This window comes from Rhipicephalus sanguineus, chromosome 4 (genome assembly GCF_013339695.2).
Source record: "Rhipicephalus sanguineus isolate Rsan-2018 chromosome 4, BIME_Rsan_1.4, whole genome shotgun sequence".
Taxonomy (NCBI): Eukaryota; Metazoa; Arthropoda; class Arachnida; order Ixodida; family Ixodidae; genus Rhipicephalus; species Rhipicephalus sanguineus.
In genome coordinates this window covers 136,631,650-136,652,383 of record NC_051179.1, presented here as the reverse complement: position 1 = coordinate 136,652,383, position 20,734 = coordinate 136,631,650, and the positions used below count along the sequence as shown (strand labels likewise).

Genomic DNA, 20,734 nt, shown 5'->3' with positions numbered 1-20,734 from the left:
GGCAGCTGTTGTCGCTTCTGCATTCGCTCCAAGCATGACTTGGATGATGGTCACCATGGGGTTTCTCTACGGTAAGTATCCACAAATAAAGCTCGATAACAGCAATAAGTGGTAAAATGTTTGGCGCAGTTTGACGCGCCACAAGCAATACATAGATAGCCTTTACCCACATTGCAGTTCTGTAGCATTTCCCTCAATATAATGATTGTGAAGGCGGTCAAATAGAAAATAAAAGACTTACCCTGCCATGTATGCGTACACTGTAGTTTTCGCCGGTTAATTTGCAACTACAGCTTCAAAAACTTGTGATGCTAAGGTAGGTTCGTTAACGCGTAGACGTTGCTGCAGTCTGACAGTCTTGAAATCTGAGAGGAACAAAGAGAGGGAGATAGTTTATTGGAAGGCAAAGAGGTCGGTCTGAGCTAGTGCGCTGTAGTCTGCTACTCTGCACAGGAAAAAAGGGAAAGGGGAAAAAAGGAGTGATTGGGTGGTAATTCCTAGAGAGGAAAAGTTACAAAAAAAGAAATAATATAGGCATCTCGAATTGTGAAGCAGCATCGGGAATTGTCAAGCACATGCAAAGTGAGGAATTCGCCAAAGTCATATATAAGCGATTTAAAAAGTGTCACCTTTCGTTGAATACGTATCAGCGCAGGTATTCGAGTAAAAGCGTCATACAGAAGTAAGGGCGCGAGTTAGCAGAAAGAAACAGCGAGTGAGGTAAAAAAAAAACGCGTGTCCAGTGAGCTTTCCACGAAGATGGAATAAATAGAAGAATAAAAAGAAGTAAGGGGGCAGAACACAATATAGCGTGACGCCGACCGCATGTACACACGGATATAATTCTCACGTAAGTATGACGGTATAGTTTCTCAATTTTCGGTGACATGGAGCATCATTGCATGAAGAGCACGTGTGGATCCCACGTATACAGCCAGGAACAATTTCGAATGTTGCCACACATTGAGCAGCTCATATAGAACACAAGTTTGTTTAAACGATGCGACTGTGGAATGTGATGGGTGGCTCGAACGAGACCGATTCGGAAGAAGAGTTGTTAGCAAAAGCTTGGCATGTTGTATTACACAGCCAGCGTTACACACTTATACAATGGTTGCACGAAAGCGCTCAAATCATTATAGGAGCAAATGCGCGAAATAATCTACGTTGTGACAGGGGGGACGTCCGTACTCAAGCTACTACTAGATTCATTCTGTGCAATGATATTAAAAAGAAATGTGCTCAAGATATTTCACCTCTCCTTTTTTTTCAGGGCTCTCCTTGGGAACACTTCTCATTGGCACGTCCGTCTACGTTGTATCTTATTTTGACGAGTACAGGGGTGTTGCTACGGGAGTCAAATACCTCGGAGTGTCTGTTTCGGGGGTCGTTGGTCCGATTCTACTTTCCGCAGTGATGGATACCTACGCATTGGCAGGATTTTTTCTTGTGGTGGGTGGCATTACATTAAATGTAATACCTCTGATCTTGCTTCTGAGGAAGCCGCAGCCCACACAGTTCTTTCCGTGCTGCTTTAAAAGACCGAGTGAAATGTCAAACAGCTCAAAATCGTTTAAATGTGAAGCGTCACCCTCAACCACAACTCGAAAAGAAAATGGGAGGGAATGGGAGCACTTGGCTGGGGTGAGAAATACGCACTATAACCATGAGATCTCCTTCTCTGCAGCAAAAGATTGTAGTATGCAAGCCTTCCCAACATCCGGAGCAGTACTGCAAGTACCCGAAATACCCGAGGCAAACAAACATGGATTTCATACAAAAAGCGGTATATTCACACAAATGTCGGAAGTGCTACGTACCCCAATTTTATACCTAATTCTAGTGCCCATAGTGTTTGCCGACTTCACGTTACCGCTATTTGCGTCTACAATAGTGGACTACGGTAGGGACAAAGGAATTCTGCTTGACAAGGCCGCATTGCTCTTGACGTGCCTCTGTGTCGGTGGATTCTGTGGACGCATAGGTATTCCCGTTTTGTCCGACAAGATCGCTAACCGTCGATGCATCATCGCAGCTATCAGCTTACTCCTGCTGGGTGGTTGCTTCCTGCTTTTGCCGCATGTGGACGTTTTCCCAGCTGTCGTCGCGGTCGCATTTATCACCGGTCTTCAGCAGGGCTACCTAGCGACAATCAAAACTGTCTTGAGCGCCGACTTCTTGGGAGTGCAGAAGGTAGCTCTCTGCTGGGGTGTCGTCGGGATCGCCTCGCTACCGCTCACGTTTTTCGAGCCTTCAATTGTAGGTGAGACATTTTTATGCTCATTTCATATGTAAGCGTAAAATCAATGGATAACGGTAAATAGTGTCAAGCAGGCGTACGAAGCTTCAAAGTCCTATCGAGAGCGTCTCCGTCTCGTTCTACCATAAGTTAAATACAAAGCGTTGAAAAGGCCTTTCGACCTTTCACAACGTACATACGCAGGAACGCTCGAGTTTGGTGGGAGATTTTTAGAATATGGCCAGATTATGAAACGCACTCAAGATCAAGATTAAACGCATGAGATGTACAAGCTGGGCTCGACTACTCCTGCAAGGACGAGTTTGGGTGCTCTCAGCGGAGCTTGAAGCAGGACGTTTTGTCAGCCACCACGAATGGCCAGAGAGTGTACGTCTGAAAATGGCTTATAACACGTTCTCTCTGTTTCTTTTACTTTCTTCAACCTCTCCTCCTTTCCACGAGACGTCGTAGGTGTTCACACCAGCTCACCCCACTGCTACCATGGCCCTGTCAATGTTTTACAGCCTGGGTCCAAAATGCCCACTGCTTGCACCTTAACTAGTATAGTGCACTAATGCCAGCCTTTACGTCTCCGCGCTGGAGAACGTAACCGGCATGAAAATCTTATTGGTCGAACACACAAAAGCTTTGCACCTTTGACTATTTCCAACCAGATATTGTGCGTTAGATCAAGGAGAGCACTGCCCTTAGAGTGAAAACATCACTTTAACTAGTCTGGGAATGGTTGATGAGGACAGGTTAAGTTTGCTGTTTGGGTAAGCGGCGACTTCACAAAGATAGTCTGTCCAACCCTTTATTTGATAGAGCTCTGTAGCCAAAGTGAGGTGAACCATGTGCTCCTGGTGCCTCGTATGCTCTTGACTAGCGAAAAATGGAGCGGTTGAGGTTGTAGGCTGCAAACTGTGTACGGCTTGGTACTTAAAACGGCGGCCACCCGCCACCCCCCCACACGCTAAACACATACAACATCTGAGAATAGATTTGTATTTAGGACTAGCTGCCAGACGGATGTTCTGCTGCAGCGAAATAAATAAACTGCGAATGAACGCACAACGGAAATGATGATGATGAATTGAATTTTTAATCTGCAAAAACAGTGTCCCCGAGTTCTTAAGCTTGGGGTCACCCTAGGAGGGAGGAAACTCATTACCAGCTAATACATTATTCGAAGCATTTCGGCGCGCACACCACAGACCAATCTGGCGCGATGTACTTCTGTGAACAGAGCAGACGAGGAGGCATAATATTATATATATATAAATATATATTGTTAAGCTGTTTATTGGACAGCACTCGGCGACAATGCACTATGGCGACAGTCAAGGCAAAAGCACGGGCTCCGAGAGCGCGAGCGGCGTTTAGAAGAGGACGACCCATTAGGAGCCGCTGGAGAGCGCAACCGTTAAGCAGTACCAACTGCTTCGCCACAATTACCACGGGTACGAAAAGGGAGCCGTCCGGCCACCTAACAGCTCGTTACTATGAGTGGGTCATAGTAGGCCTTGAGGCGCTCCACGTTGACTATGTCGCGCCCTCGACGGCGCATGTCCGAAGCTGGTTCGATGGTTTCGATCAGGTAGTTGACCGGGGACGTGCGCTCCACGACCCGGTAAGGGCCTTCGTATTTCGGCAGTAGTTTTGAAGAGAGGCCGGTTGCAGTGGTAGGGACCGAGAGCCATACGAGCGCTCCGGGGAGGAACGCGGACTCAGAAGTGGTGGTGCCACCGCGAAGGCTCTTCTGCCGCTCTTGTTCGTGCGTTGTAAAGGCCTTTGCAAGCTCGCGACACTCTTCAGCAAGCCTGGCTGTGTCAGAAATAGGCGCACAATCAGATGTATCCGGCTTGTAGGGTAGTAGCGTGTCAATGGTGTGCAACGGGTGCCTTCCGTACAACAGGAAGAAGGGTGAAAAACCAGTAGTGCTCTGAGGGGCGGTGTTATAGGCGTAGGTGAAGAAGGGCAGAATGGCATCCCAATTCGTGTGATCGGCGGCGACGTACATTGAGAGCATGTCGCCGAGCGTGCGGTTGAAGCGTTCGGTTAGGCCATTCGTCTGCGGGTGGTAAGCAGTAGTTTTGCGATGAACAGCATGGCACTCTTTGAGAATGGCTTTGACGACTTCCGACAAGAAGACACGGCCTCGATCGCTGAGAAGCTCCTGGGGTGGACCGTGACGCTCCATGAATCGGTGTAGCAGGAAGGAGGCAACATCACGCGCTGTAGCCGATGGGAGGGCAGCGGTTTCGGCGTATCGCGTTAGATGGTCAACGGCGACGATGGCCCAACGGTTACCAGCCGACGTCAGAGGAAGTGGTCCATACAAATCGATGTCCACGCGCCCAAACGGACGGTTAGGGCAAGGTAATGGTTGTAGACCGACTGGTGACACGTGCGTTGAAGGTTTTCGGCGTTGGCAATCGAGGCAGGAGCGGACGAACTTCTGCACGTAGCGGTACATCCCTCGCCAGAAGTATCGTTGTCGAATGCGGTGGTAAGTTTTGGATACCCCACAGTGCGCGCATTGCGGATCAGAGTGGAAAGACTCGCATATTTCAGCACGCAGACTTCGGGGTATCACAAGTAGCCACTGGCGGCCGTCGGCGTTGTAATTGCGCCGGTGCAGTAAGTAGGTCGTCACGAATGGCGAAATGGTGGGCTTGACGACGCAACGCGCGAGTGGTTGGTGTTGTCGACGGATCAGTGAGCAAGTCTATTAGCGAAGCGATCCATTTATCCTTGCGCTGCTCGGTAGCGATGGTGTGAACATCGATAGAAGAAACAGCAGTGTGAGACACTGAGCAGGAGGCATTGTCGTCAGGCAAGGGGGAGCGCGAGAGGGCGTCGGCGTCAGCATGCTGACGTCCGTTGCGGTACAGCACGCGGATGTCGTAGTCTCGCAGGCGAAGTGCCCAACGGGCGAGACGGCCCGAAGGATCCTTCAATGACGACAGCCAGCATAGTGCGTGGTGATCGGTGACGACATCAAATGGGCGACCATTTGACCTCCCACACCGACCACATGTCCCGGTGTCCCACGCATCCGCGATCCACCTATCTTCACTGGCGCCGATGGCACCGACGTGGAGGACTGGCTGGCAATTTACGAGCGCAACCGTTAAGCAGTACGAATTGCTTCGCCTTAATATATATATATATATATATATATATATATATATATATATATATATATATATATATATATATATATATATATATATATATTGTTAAGCGGTTTATTGGACGGGACTCGGCGACAATTCGCTATTACGACAGTCCAGGCCAAAGCACGGGCTCCGAGAGCGAGCGGCGTTTACAAGAGGACGACCCACTAGGAGCCGCTGGAGAACGCAACCGTTTAACAGTACCAATTGCTTCGCCACAATTACCCCGGGTACGAAAAGGGAGCCGCCCGGCGACCTAACAGTCGTCACTATGAGTGGGTCATAGTAGGCCTTGAGGCGCTCCACGTTGACTATGTCGCGCCCTCGACGACGCATGTCCGAAGCTGCTTCAATGGGTTCGACCAAGTAGTTGACCGGGGATGTGCGCTCGACGACCCGGTACGGGCCTTCGTATTTCGGCAGCAGTTTTGAAGAGAGGAAACTTGCAGTGGTAGGGACCGAGAGCCATACGAGCGCTCCAGGGAGGAACGTGGGCTCATAAGTGGTGGTGCCGTCGCGAATGCTCTTCTGCAGCTCTTGTTCCTGCGTCGTAAATGTCTTGGCAAGCTCGCGACACTCTTCAGCAAGCCTGGCTGTGTCAGAAATAGGCGCACACTCAGATGGATCCGGCTTGTATGGAAGTATCGTGTCGATGGTGTGCGACGGGTGCCTTCCGTACAGTAAGAAAAAGGGTGAAAAACCAGTAGTGCTCTGAGGGGCGGTGTTATAGGCGTAGGTGACGAAGGGCAGAATGGCATCCCAATTGGTGTGATCAGCGGCGACGTACATTGACAGCATGTCGCCGAGCGTGCGGTTAAAGCGTTCAGTTAGGCCATTCGTCTGCGGGTGGTAAGCAGTAGTTTTGCGGTGAACAGCATGGCACTCTTTCAGAATGGCTTCCACGACTTCCGATAAGAAGACACGGCCTCGATCGCTGAGAAGCTTTTGGGGTGGACCGTGACGCAGTATGAATCTGTGTAGTAGAAAGGAGGCAACATCGCGCGCTGTAGCCGCTGGGAGGGCGGCGGTTTCGGCGTATCGCGTTAGATGGTCAACAGCGACGATGGCCCAGCGGTTACCAGCCGAAGTCAGAGGAAGTGGTCCATACAAATCGATGCCCACGCGCCCAAACGGACGGTTAGGGCAAGGTAATGGTTGTAGTCCTGCTGGCGACACGTGCGTTGCAGGTTTTCGGCGTTGGCAATCGAGGCAGGAGCGAACGAACTTCTGCACGTAGCGGTAGATCCCACGCCAGAAGTATCGTTGTCGTATGCGGTGGTAAGTTTTGGATACCCCAGAGTGCGCGCATTGCGGGTCAGAGTGGAAGGCTTCGCATATTTCAGAACGCAGACTGCGGGGTATTACTAGTAGCCACTGGCGGCCGACGGCGTTGTAATTGCGTCGGTGCAGGAGGTCGTCACGAACGGCGAAATGGTGGGCTTGACGACGCAACGCGCGAGTGGATGGTGTTGCCGACGGATCAGTGAGCAAGTCGATCAGCGAGGTGATCCATTTATCCTTGCGCTGTTCGGTAGCGATGGTGTGGACGTTGATTGAAGCAACAGTCATGTGAGATACTGAGCAGGGGGCATTGTCGTCAGGCAAGGGAGAGCGCGAGAGGGCGTCGGCGTCAGCATGCTGGCGTCCGTTGCGGTACAGCACGCGGATGTCGTAGTCCTGCAGGCGAAGTGCCCAGCGGGCGAGACGGCCTGAGGGATCCTTCAGTGACGACAGCCAGCATCGTGCATGATGGTCGGTGACGACATCAAATGGGCGAGCATACAAATAAGGTCGAAACTTTGCAAGGGCCCATATGATCGCCAGGCACTCCTTTTCCGTGACTGAGTAATTGGTCTCGGCTCTGGTAAGCGTACGGCTTGCGAATGCCACGACATATTCGGGGAACCCTGGTTTGCGCTGCGCAAGGACAGCGCCGAGGCCTACACCGCTGGCATCCGTGTGTACCTCCGTTGGGGCCGTAGGATCGTAGTGGCGTAGGATGGGAGGAGACGTCAACAAACGACGGAGCTTTGCGAACGCGTCGTCACACTCGGACGACCACGAATTTAGGGGTCCGTCACTTCCAAGGAGCTTCGTCAGCGGCGATATGATGGTGGCAAAGTTTCGTATGAAGCGTCGAAAGTACGAACACAGTCCTACGAAACTGCGCAGTTCTTTTACGGTCGTAGGTTTGGGAAATTCGGCCACGGCCCGAAGCTTGGCCGGACAGGAAGGATTCCGTCCTTGGAGACGACGTAGCCGAGGATTGTCAGCTGCCGTGCTGCAAATCGGCACTTCTTCAGATTCAGTTGGAGGCCGGCGTTGCGCAAACGGGTCAAAACATGCCGCAGACGTTGGAGATGCGTGGAGAAGTCCGGAGCGAAAACCACGACGTCGTCGAGGTAACACAAGCACGTGTGCCATTTCAAGTTGCGCAGAACGGTGTCCATCATGCGCTCGAAGGTCGCGGGCGCATTACACAGACCAAACGGCATGACGTTGAACTCGTACAAGCCGTCGGGCGTGACAAAGGCTGTCTTCGGTCGAGCGTCATCCGCCATGGGTACTTGCCAGTACCCCGAGCGCAAATCAAGAGACGAAAAGAATTTGGCTCCTTGTAGGCTGTCAATCGCGTCGTCGATTCGTGCCAGCGGATAAACATCCTTGCGAGTGATCTTGTTGAGCCGTCGGTAGTCCACACAGAACCGCACGAAACCGTCTTTCTTCGCAACGAGAACAACGGGAGAGACCCATGGGCTGTCCGAGGGTCGAATAACGTCGCGTCGAAGTATATCGTCCACTTGCTCGTTAATGACCCGGCGTTCTGCGGGAGACACGCGATATGGACGTTGCCGCAGTGGTAGTTGGGCGCCGGTGTCGATGCGATGCGTAACAGCGGAAGTGCGGCCGAGAGAAGATTGCCCGACATCGAAAGAAGAACGAAATTCTTCCAGCAGGCACAGAAGTTGGGAACGCTGGACCGATGTGAGGTCGTCAGCAATGGAGGACCTAAACACATCAGCAGGTGACGAATCGGACGCGGAAACAGCACTGAGCGTACCGGAACTGGGACAGTGCATGTCATCGGGTGCGTCCATAACTTGTGCGTCTTCGAGGGGTTCCACTCTGCCAAGACATTCCCCTCGCACCAACGTAACAATGTATGGAGATGGGTTGTTAACAAAAATAGCGGTGCTGCCCTGAGTGACTTGGACGGTCGCGAAAGGTACCAGCAAGCCTCTCCTTGTGCAAACGTGGTCAGATGGCGAAATGTGCGCAATGGTGTCGGAGAGACCGGCGCAGTCGACTGACACAGCCGTCGACGAGTTTGGAGGCACTTTGTTATCGTCTTTGACGAGGATCTTGCTCGATACCGATGAAGTGTCTGCCGGCGTCAGATCTGAGAACGGGGAGAGTTCGATTTCGGCTTGTGCGCAATGAATTACGGCGTCGTGGCGGGATAGAAAATCCCATCCCAGGATGACGTCGTGAGAGCATGCAGCAATTATAATGAACTCGACGTCGTACAAAACGTCCTGAATGACGACGCGAGCTGTGCATATTGCTGTAGGATGAATACTCTGGGAGCTCGCTGTACGGAGAGACATCCCAGAAAGTGGCGTCCTCACTATTCGCAGTAATCGGCTCAATTTTTGGTCCATAACGGATACGGCGGCTCCAGTGTCGACAAGGGCAGATGCGGGAACACCGTCGACAAACACGTCTATCACGTTCGATGGGCTTCGCTGAGGGCTTTCGCAGTTCGATAGCGTCGCAGCCCTTGCCTCCTGGACTGCGACGACTAGTTTTCCTGGTCGCGAGCGACCGGACGTGAGCGCATCGGCGACAGTGAGCGACGTCGTGGAGACGGAGAGCGCCGAGTAGATGGAGCTTGGCGTGACGTCGGCGACAGAGGCGTAGGTGGGGCGTAAAATGTGCGGTTTGACTGGCTGGTGGTGGGCGACACGACTTGAGGCGGTTGGACGCGATTGCAGTAACGCGCCACGTGGCCGGCGTAACCGCATGAGAAGCATATGGGGCGGTTGTCAGGTGTGCGCCATCGGTTTACTGGAGCAGGACCCGCCCATGGCGCAGAACGTGATTGACGGGGTGGCGACTGATATGACTGCATCGTTGGCTGCAGTCGTGGCCTCTGCATGACGTCGGCGTAGGTAGCCGGCACAGCCGCTTCGAAGGACTCATGTCTAGGGGCGGCTTCGGCATAACTGTGTATATATATATATATATATATATATATATATATATATATATATATATATATATATATAAATATATATAAAGGAAAGAAGTGTTGATTTCAAGGGCTCGTTTTCTTTGTTATACACAATAATAATGAGCACTAACAGACAATAACGCTAAGGAAGGTATAGGGGATGTTTTTTACTAGTAAATGTAAGGTAAATATGAAGAAAGAAAAGTGGACAGAAAGATAGCTTGCCGCGGGCAGGGACCGAACCTGCGACCTTCGAATAACGCGTCCGATGCTCTACAAACTGAGCTACCGCGGCGGCCATCCCCCCGTCCACTTTATAGGGTATATATATACATTTAAACGTGAGAGCGTCAGTCAGCGCCGCCAGTAGCGATGACGGCGAGTGTGGAACACCCTTTTATATATATATATATATATATATATATATACAGAATATTAATTAGCACTAACAGACAATAACGCCAAGGAAAGTATAGGGGAAGGTTTTACTAGTAAATTTAAGGTAAATGTGAAGAAAGAAAAGTGGACGAAGGTCGCAGGTTCGGTCCCTGCCCGCGGCAAGCTATCTTTTCGTCCACTTTTCTTTTTTCACATTTACTATACTTTCCTTGGCGTTATTGTCTGTTAGTGCTCATTAATATTGTGTATAACAAGGAAACGAACGCTTGAAATTAACACTTCTTTCCTTCATTCTTAGCGAGGGTCTCGTTCTGGCAGACTTGATGCTTTTAGGTAGTATACAAGGGATTATTGGTCAGCTGCCAGCTCGTAATAAGTTCACATGCTACGTGACGCCAACAGGAAAAAAAAGGTGTTCCACACGCGCCGTCATAGCTACTGGCGGCGCTGACTGACGCTTCCACGTTTAAATGTACATATATACCCTATAAAGTGAACGGGGGGATGGCCGCCGCGGTAGCTCAGTTGGTAGAGCATCGGACGCGTTATTCGAAGGTCGCAAGTTCGGCCCCCGCCCGCGGCAAGCTATCTTTTCGTCCACTTTTCTTTCTTCACATTTACCTTACATTTACTGGTAAAACCTTCCCCTATACTTTCGTTGGCGTTATTGTCTGTTAGTGCTCATTAATATTGTGTATAACAAAGAAAACGAGCCCTTGAAATTAACACTTCTTTCCTTCATATATATACATATATTGTGAGACGACGTCAGGTACGACGGAACGATTGTTGTATTTACAGCAAAGGCGCGCGAACTAAAAACCGAACACCGGCGATCCAACACAATGATGATGATCACGATGATGTGTAGTGAAGATGATGACCGACACAGTCAGTGCTCACACTATTTTCCCCCTTCACGAAAGCGGTCAGCAAGACGTCCCTTTAGTAAGGGTAAGAACGCCGGATAGGGCTTCAGGCGAGACACATGGGTGATCTCGGTACCGCGACGACGGCGGTCCGAAGCCAAACTAACAGGAACGACGCGGTAATTCACCGCAGACGTTCGTTCAAGCACGGTGTAAGGGCCCAGGTATCTGTGAACGAATTTTTCACAGAGCCCCGGTGTGCGAACAGGTGTCCAGAGGAGCACTTCGTCGCCTGGGTGGAAAGACACAACTCTACGTGTCTCATCACAGCGAACTTTCCTCTTGGCCTGAATGGCAGAGGTGTTGGCGCGGGCAATTTCACGGCAGCGGGCGACGCGGGCAGCGAACTCTTCTGGAAGGGACGCTGATGGGACAGAGGGCGCGGAGAAGAAGGTGGTGTCCAGAACAAAAGACGGTGCACGGCCATACACGAGGAAAAACGGGCTGTAGCTTGTAGTGCGCTGTATTGCCGTATTGTAGGCAAACGTGACGAAAGGCAGTATTGTGTCCCAGTTCTTGTGATCGGGCTGAACATACATAGAGATCATGTCGGACAAAGTTCGGTGAAAACGCTCGATCAGACCATTTGTCTGCGGGTGATATGCCGAGGTGGTCTTCTGGATGGTGTCAGAGGCCTGTAGGACTTCAGCGAGGACATGAGAAAGAAACAACTTGCCACGGTCACTAAGGAGAACTCGAGGGGCGCTGTGGCGTAAGATAATGGCACGCAGGACAAAGTCGGCGACTTCGGAGGCAGCACCAGAAGGAAGAGCTGCCGTCTCAGCGTAGCGAGTTAAGTGATCTACGGCAGTAACGATCCAGCGATGACCGGCGGGTGTAAGCGGAAGAGGTCCGTATAAATCTATGCCCACGAACTCGAAGGGAGCGGACGGGCACGGTAGAGGTTGTAAAGGGCCGGCGGGAAGAGATGTCGAACGTTTTCGGTGCTGGCATGACGAACAGGACTCGACGTACTTAGAAACACTAGTGGAAAGGCCAGGCCAGAAGCAGTGAGTCTTGATGCGATCGTAGGTTTTGTGAAAACCTAAGTGGCCAGCCGTCGGGTCGTCGTGAAAGGCTTCTAAAGCTTGGAGTCGAAGTGAGCGAGGGATGACTAGGAACCATCGGTTACCGAGAGGATGGTAAATGTAACGAAGGAGCGCTCCATCGTGAAGTTTGAAACGCGCGAGCTGTCGTCGTAAGCGGCTGTTGGGAGCACGGGATGAGCCAGTGAGCCGATCGATGATTGTACGGCAGTATGTGTCTGCACGTTGGAGCGCGGCGATGTCTGCGGACTGAAGCAAGTCAGCCGGCGCAGTGGACTTAATCGGACTAAGGCTGGTCATCGGCGTGGTCGCTTCGCTGAGAGGTGCCACACAGGAGGTAGGTGCTTCATGGTTATTTTGCGACAGCGGACAACGCGACAAAGCGTCGGCATCTTGGTGTTTCTTACGCGACCTGTATGTGACAATGTAGTCATACTCCTGGAGTCGGAGCACCCAACGGCCGAGGCGTCCTGACAAGTTCTTCAGAGAGGACAACCAACAGAGCGCATGATGGTCTGTTACGATCGTAAAACGGCGGCCGTACAAATAAGGGCGAAACTTTTGCACAGACCACACGATGGCCAGACATTCTTGTTCAGTGATTGTGTAATTCCGTTCTGCTGAAGAGAGAGTGCGACTCGCGTAAGCCACTACTTGCTCTTGCGAAGTCTGGTCAAGCTGCAGCAGGACAGCGCCGATTCCATGCCCACTTGCGTCAGTGTGTAAGATAGTAGGTGCTGTGGGATCGAAATGGCGAAGAACTGGCCCGGACATGAGGCATCGCTTGAGGGTCTGGAAAGCAGCTTCACAGTCATCCGTCCAAACGAAGGATGCACTTGTGGTCAGAAGTTTGTGAAGAGGTGCTGCGATAGTGGCGAAATCACGGACAAACCGGCGGAAGTACGACGCTAAGCCGAGGAAGCTGCGAAGGTCCTTTAGCATAGTGGGTTTAGGAAAGTGCAAGACAGCGGCCACCTTGTCAGGATCAGGTTCAATACCAAGCTTGCTGACGACGTGACCCAACACTTTGATGCTGCGGCTCGCAAACCGACACTTCTTGGTATTTAGCTGGAGACCGGCTTTGGCTAGACACGTTAGTACCTCGTCTAGACGTTCTAGGTGTTGTGAGAAGCTGGACGAAAAGATGACGATGTAGTCCAGGTAACAAAGACAGGTCTTCCATTTTAAGACCCGCAGTACCGTGTCGATCATTCGCTCAAATGTGGCTGGGGCATTGCAGAGCCCAAAAGGCATCACATTAAATTCGAAGAGGCCATCAGGTGTAGCAAATGCGGTCTTCTCTTTATCAGACTCGTGCATCGGGATCTGCCAATAGCCAGATCGCAAGTGGAGGCTTGAAAAGTATTCAGCGCCCTGTAAGGTGTCAAGGGCATCGTCAATCCGAGGCATAGGATATACATCCTTCCGGGTAATTTTGTTTAGTGCCCTGTAATCAACGCAAAATCGTACGGACCCGTCCTTTTTCTTAACTAGGACAACAGGAGAAGACCAAGGGCTTGCTGAAGGTCTGATAACGTTGCGCGCGAGCATGTCATTGACTTGTTCCTCGATAACCTTGCGTTCTGCAGACGAGACACGGTAAGGGCGACGGCGAATGATAGGAGACCCATCTGTGTCGATACGATGAGAGGCCGCCGTAGTTTGACCCAAGCCATCCGAACAAACGTCAAAACAAGCTTGGTGTTTCGTTAAAATGGCCAATAAGTCATGGGTTTGGGTTGGAGTCAGATCGGTGCTCAAAGTGGCCTTGAGAGCATTAGATGAACCTCCCGCGGGCGTACACTTTGCGATTGACGAGGAAGGCGATACAGTGACGACACATACCGGTGCTGTGTCGATAAGGCTGGCAACAGTGGACCCCTCAGACAGGAGTTGCGTCTCTGATGTCGTGTTGTAGGCGGTGAGACTGGCATGACCACGTGAAAACCGCACTAGACAACAGGCGAATGCGATTCCTCGAAAAATACACCGCTGATCAGGGACAACCACTGCGTCACCGTCTATAGTATCTCTTGACTTGATTGTGAGAATATGTTCTTGGGCTGGAGGCAGTACAAAATCCGCAGCTGCGACAAGGTGAGGCGACGAGAAATCGTAAGCACTAGAATGCTCGGTGTCCGTAATGTGAATAACGGGCGGGCCACACGAAATTACAGCAGAAGCAGCTGACAGGAAGTCCCAGCCTAATATAATCTGGTGAGCACACGAAGAAAGTACAGCAAGCTGAATATGATGGCGAATTCCGTCGATCAGTACACGAACAGTGCACTGTCCAATAGGGTAAATGGGATTGTCATTGGCGCCACATAACACCTGACCAACATACGGAGTTTGCACTTTTCGTAGGCGACGGCATAATTTGCGATGAATGACCGAGATAGCGGCTCCAGTGTCTACAAGGGCGTCCACCAAAATACCTTCCACACATACAGTCAGTAAATTTTCAGGGCGCGCAGGAGGAATTATTGCGTTTAGAAGACGAGCAGTTTCCCCTCCAAAAACTGCAGCTTCTAGTTTTCCGAGTGGCTGTCGAGAGGTGTCGGGGCAGAACGTAAGGGCGAAGAAGTACGGCGGAAGGGCGACGGTGAACGACGGCGGGGTGAGCAGGAAGGACGAGGGTCGCCGTGGGACAGAAGAGGAGAAGGCGAGCGTTGTGACGAGGGAACGTAGGGTCCCGGAACGTAGGGATCGGACCTCGGAGTAAAATCTCTCTCGTAGGAAGAATATCCTCGTCGTTCATCTTGCTGGCGCCGGCGGCAAAAGCGGGAGATATGGCCTCGTACGCCACAGTAGAAACAGATCGGGCGTGCAGGGCGCCAAGGAGCGGAGTGCTGTTGTGCTGGTGCCTTGGCTGCCATCGCGGCCAAATGGTCGTATACGACGTCCGCAGGCGCAGGTGGAGTTGGTACCGGAGGCCGTGATAGGACTTCGGCATATGAAGGCGCATGAAAGGCGCAGGAGACGGGGCACGTGTGACGCTCGTCATTAACGCCAGTTTATCCTTGATGATGTCCCGCATATTAGAAGGAGGAGAGCGGACGGATGAAGTAGCTGGGCTGCCAGGAACAATGCCGTGAAGTTCCTCTCTCACGATGGTGCGGATGAGGGCGCGTAGTTCATGTTCTCCAGTAAGGCGAGAGTCACAGGAGGCGTGTGGAAGGCGCATTGAGTGGAGTGCGTCCAGGCGTTGGCACGTAGTAATGATGTCCTGAACCGAAGTTGGGTTCTGGATGACAAGAGCATTGAAGGCGATAGAGTTGATGCTTTTCAGTACATGACGAATGCGATCGGCCTCGGGCATGTCACTTTGGGCACGGCGGCAGAGAGCCTGAACGTCTTAAATGTACGACGTGTACGATTCGTCGGGTCCCTGGATGCGAGTAGCGAGCTTCTGTTTCGCTACCTCAGAGCGTCCTGCAGACGTGCCGAAGATCTGACGCAGCTGCACCGTGAATGGTGACCAATCGGGAAAGTCGCTTTGTGGTTATGGTACCACGTCTTCGCGACCTCCTTGAGGTAAAAGGGAACATAGCGCAGCTTGTGTGCCTCGTCCCAATAATTACAAGCACTCGTTCTGTCGTAGTTGTCCAGCCATTCTTCTACGTCCTCACCGCGAAGGCCGGAAAATACTGGAGGGTCTCGCTGGGATGTACTCACGGTGTACCGTGGCCCAGCAGGCTGAGCGGGCGCGGCAGGGACGGTAGGAGGTGCGTCGTTTTGTGCCATGGATGTTGTTGGCAAGCACAGTCGTCGACCAGACCGGAGCTCCAGGGGTGACCGGTAGAGCAAGCGGACGTGGGAATCACAGCACGCTCCACCACTTGTGAGACGACGTCAGGTACGACGGAACGATTGTTGTATTTACAGCAAAGGCGCGCGAACCAAAAACCGAACACCGGCGATCCAACACAATGATGATGATCACGATGATGTGTATGCACAAGTGAAGATGATGACCGACACAGTCAGCGCTCACAATATATATATATATATATATATATATATATATATATATATATATATATATATATATATATATATATATATATATATATATATCCTAAATGAGCTTTTTTAGCAAACCTTGCATCTTTACTATGTTTTTTTATTCTTTCACGTTCAGGAAGAAGACAGTCTTGCTCAGTAATGTTGCAAAGACTGTGTTCTATATTTGACATTTCTCTGACGTTCCCTTGTGAAATAGATAAGGCGACAAGGCGCATCCATGTTAGCAACCATTTTTTTTATTTGGGCTGCGTTTGAAAATTTCCTCATTTTTTTCATGTGGACAGCTAAGACAGCGTGCATACGTATCAATATCAAAAGAAATGTTCGACACAACGCTTACAGTTTGCATTAAATTCACTCATGAAACCGGAAAGTATTGCATTCAGCATTATCGGGATGCCCTCGCCGCCAATTTCGAATATATTTTTGGTGCGCTGCGAATATTTTCTGGGAATGAATTTTCGGTTCCATGCGCTTTGAATATGCCTACAAAACCTAAAAAAACGGACAAAATGAAGATGTCGAGCTGACATGCATGTTCCATCCGACGTTGAAACACCCTACAGCAGCTCCACCACAGTACGCGAAGGCAAGCACCACCGCATCACTGTGCTCGCGCGGTGGCGCCTTCTCAGTCTTGTGTACGTTATTTTAAGCAGGAACATCTCCTATTTCCCGTTGTCAGCGCGGCGAGTTTCATGTCACCTTAATCCGAAAGCCAGATCTGTTATCCGGGCACTCAGTCAAGAATATCCGGGTATCATCGCGAAGACAAAGCGAGCACATGCGCGCAGCCAGCCAAAAGTTTTAAATGTGCAGCCTTTGACGACCAATCCTTTGTGAACACACGCATACATAAGATAGTTCTTGCCCAAGCAAGTTACAAAAATACCACTTCTGTTCTCTTTATGTTTATTCAGAAAATCATTAAGTCTTGAGCTAATGTACGCAGAAGTTTTAGTTGCCATCTTTAACAGCGACGGTCTAAGGGCAGCTGCAGGGCACCGTACGAGTGGCCCTCATCTTGTGGCGTTGAGGCTGGGTTGCGTTTGCTCTTTTCGACAACAGCGGTACGTGAGTTTTCCGACATGGGTTTTGCGTCGCCTCCGAGAGATGGCGCCACGCTGCGTGGTGAGGTCGCGCGGATGGTGTTTGGCCGTGACTAGACTTGCAGCAGGGTTTACTTCAAAACAGGTCAAATCTGCATCAGAAGGTTTTCATGCCTGCGTCGCATCTTGGCCGTACGCGCGAGGGAAGGCCCAACATTAATCCAATGCAGTGTCCAGAGACAATGGCGTTAGCACTTGTCTCCGGACAATGGTCCGGAGACAAGTGCTAACGCACCTTATTCGTCAAAAAAGGCATTTCTGCATGGTAAAGCGTCATTTATGCATCACTTGCACAGCTATTACCTTTCGTTTTGACGATAAACGCTTCCGAAACTTCCCTAGCATCCGTGTTCTTCCTAGACCCCAGTATTTTAACCTGACATAATCCTCAAGGAGCACGATAGCCTTTGTGGCAAGAAGCATGCCTAGTCGGTGGTGCAACGCGATGTGGGATGGATTTACGAGATTGCGCTTTAATGCCGGAAATCTTATGTGGAACAGACAGGCCGCTGCATAAACGACCGCGCACGCAAACACCAGCTGTCTGCCAAAATGAATGAAATGGCTAGTTTTCCCGCTCACTGCGTAGGCTGTGGATGTGAGGCACGATTTCATCTGGTCAAGACACTGGGGCGTAGCAAGAACAAGTGTGCACGGAAAGTTCTGAAAGCTTTTATGATCAAAACGAAAGGCAATAGCTCGGTCGGTGGTGCCTCGATATCGCCTTCCGGTGCATAAATGTCTTTTTTGTGCAGATAAGGTGCGTTAGCACTTTGATACGTTCATGTGTGCTCTTTGTGGTACATCTTCCAAGTTTCATCAAGTATTTTCCTGCAGACAAACTAAGCCTGGCTAGCGAGTGAGAATGCGATACGAACACGGCCCGATTACGCTCACAGGTCCTCCAAGTTTCTGTATTAACTTTTAAAGTGGGTAGCGGTTTAGGGGCTCGGCCTGTCGTCCATGCACTGTCTCATGTAGCACGGTAGCGCAGTGGTACATGCAGTCACAATACAGGCCTAAAAGAAGGCTAGCAATGTTCAAAAGCATCGCAAATACACTAGTAAAGTCGAAAATAATATAACCTGCAGAAATAACCAATAATTCATGGCAATAATTTGCCTAAAATCGCAAACAACGCTGAAGCATCCGGATGGTACCCGCACCGTGCAAGAGAGGGTGCAACTGTCTCGGCAAGCGCGCGATTCCTAAGGAAATCGCTCGGTTGCCCGTAGTGCGCACTTCCTCAGGTTTCGCAGTAATGGAGCTGAATTAAGTGCAGGATATAGAGCTACACCAAGTCCTACACAAGAACGACATTGGCGCAGGATTGAGCGCGGGACATTTTTTTTCTATTTTGCAATGCCTGTTCTTTAAGCATCTCCAACCAATTTGCATAGCCGGTAGCCATTATATACTTGCATTTACTTTCAATTATGAGTGAGGCTTTCATTTTTCGTCGAGATAAGGAGTGAAAAATAGACGCGAGCCGCCCAAAATTACTCCCTTCCCCCACCCTCCGAACACATGCGCTTTTCTTGGAAAACCTTTCCCGGCAACCCGCAGCTACAACATACAATGAAAATGCCATCTTCTTTGAGAGGCAGCATTTTTACGAATTTCATCGATTGCGCTGCACAGCTGTAACAATATTTCAACTGTCTTGTGCTTTCATCGTTCCCCCTTTCTCGCACATGAGTACACTGGTTAGGGCTGTCTTTTTCTGCTCTGTCTTTCTTAAAGATGATAGTCTTTCTTAGGATACTTGAATGCAGTAGTTTTGATCTGTCTGTCTGTCTGTCTGTCTGTCTGTCTGTCTGTCTGTCTGTCTGTCTCTCTGTGACACGATTCAGCCACGCGGCCAAAGTTTAAGCACTTGCTGAACGCCCACCATCTTGAACTGGTAGCTGCGTTCATACTTGTGAACACTGTCGATCAAAAAGCAAATATTACGCATATCTGGGGCGCAACATCAATAAGTCAGTATGTTGTGGTGTGCTCCTTTACTAGAAAATACATAGATACGTAATTCTAAGGACTGTAGTGTTTGTTAGGCTGCTCTGAAAATGCGACGCTACGCACGAAAAAACCCTCTGCCGATGATATGGTGCTGTCACCTGGCAGCGGCCCTGGGAACAGCATCACGGGTGGCCGCGGATGAGAGCAGGACTCATGTAGTACGGCCGGCAGAAGAATATCGTCCTTCGACGACATTTGCAGCAAAGCAAGCATATACGCGGCCAATTTAACAGCGAAGCTGTTCTCATTCAAGGCTTTTATGTCCGCGGTCAGTGTAGAACTCATCACGTGACCTTTGGCTTTGCAGTGTGGCGAGAGTCAGGCTCGCTAGGAAGGAGAGGGATGCGCCGTGCTGCAAGAGGCGAGGGCGTGCTGCGATACCTAAGGGCGTGCTGCGAGATACGAAGGCGAGGGCAGAGGATGTCGAGGGGTGAACCTCCGAGAAACGCGCCAAGGTTGGGTTACGGTGAGGCGCAGTCTAGTTCAAAATAGCGTATCAGTGTCATCGTTGAGGAGTTTGCGCTTTCAGAATGGCAAACATTTCTCGTTCTCCTGATGAAGAAGCCACCCGACGTGAGCGTCAGCGAGAGCTGTCGCGAGAACGGACATTTCGTCGCCCATCCAACCGCGATGTTCGCGCAAGGGAGGCCGAAGCTAAGCGCCAGCGAAGGGAACACTTGAAAAACATAGAAGTACGATATAGCCTGATGAAGGGCGAGCATAAGCTTCGCTGTTTCGGCAGTGTTCGCGAAGCGGAGCTACCTCGATTGTTTTCATTGCTCGTGCGCTGTGCTATACACCGTTTTGTGGTCTTTGTCATCATCATTCTTGTCGTACACAGCAGTGATCATGTGTTCAATTCTATACTTTCCTATTTGGAGACGTATTTTATGGTTGTGGAAATCACTTTCACGCAGGTGCGTTTCGCGACAATGGAGGATCGTACGACAACCTCTACCGCCTGTGTGGAGGCCTCGACCTCTTTGCTGCCCTTCTGCTACTGACGCAGGCATGGGTGCACGCTAGCAAAAAAGAAAGGCGTTGCTCGTAAAAGGCACTGCCTAAGCTGAGCTCGAATATTTATCGTGCACCATTCATTGAACTCTACCGTTAATAAATTGTTATGATATACTGTTCTCCATTTCAGTTACAATGGCACGCAGGATTCTAAACCAGCAAGAAAACTCGGTTAGGCGAGTCCTAACACAACTTTTGACCTAATGTGTTTTACACATATTGATCTCTTATGGCATTTGCACATCACTTCGTTGAGTGGCGTGTCTTCATTTGGCAGCATGGTTGTGTTTGTACATTGAGTGCCTGCATATCTCCCACCGTACCTACTTTCACGTGTCATGGGTTGCGGCTCTCACTTTACGCTGGTTTTCGAAAACTTATTTTAAGAAATTTAAGAAAAACTGCTTTTATGACGATGGTTTGGGTCTGCCAAGCAAAGTACGTAGTACTGTGTGAAAGCACACTCCAGAGTCTCAGACGAGGTGAAGCGCCGTTAGAAGCTCGATGATGCCCGTGTGGCCGAAGCAAACATGT

General features: G+C 50.5%; 1 protein-coding gene across 1 annotated transcript; it reads left to right on the top strand.

Moving 5' to 3' along the window:
• The first annotated feature begins 1,797 nt into the window (after nt 1–1,797).
• LOC119389017 (monocarboxylate transporter 2-like) lies at nt 1,798–20,286 on the top strand. The gene is made up of 2 exons (XM_037656312.2): nt 1,798–2,263; nt 20,101–20,286. Exons 1-2 carry the CDS (start codon nt 1,801–1,803, stop codon nt 20,232–20,234), a joined length of 597 nt encoding a protein of 198 aa, XP_037512240.1. The 5' UTR covers nt 1,798–1,800; the 3' UTR covers nt 20,235–20,286.
• Nucleotides 20,287–20,734: the final 448 nt, after the last annotated feature.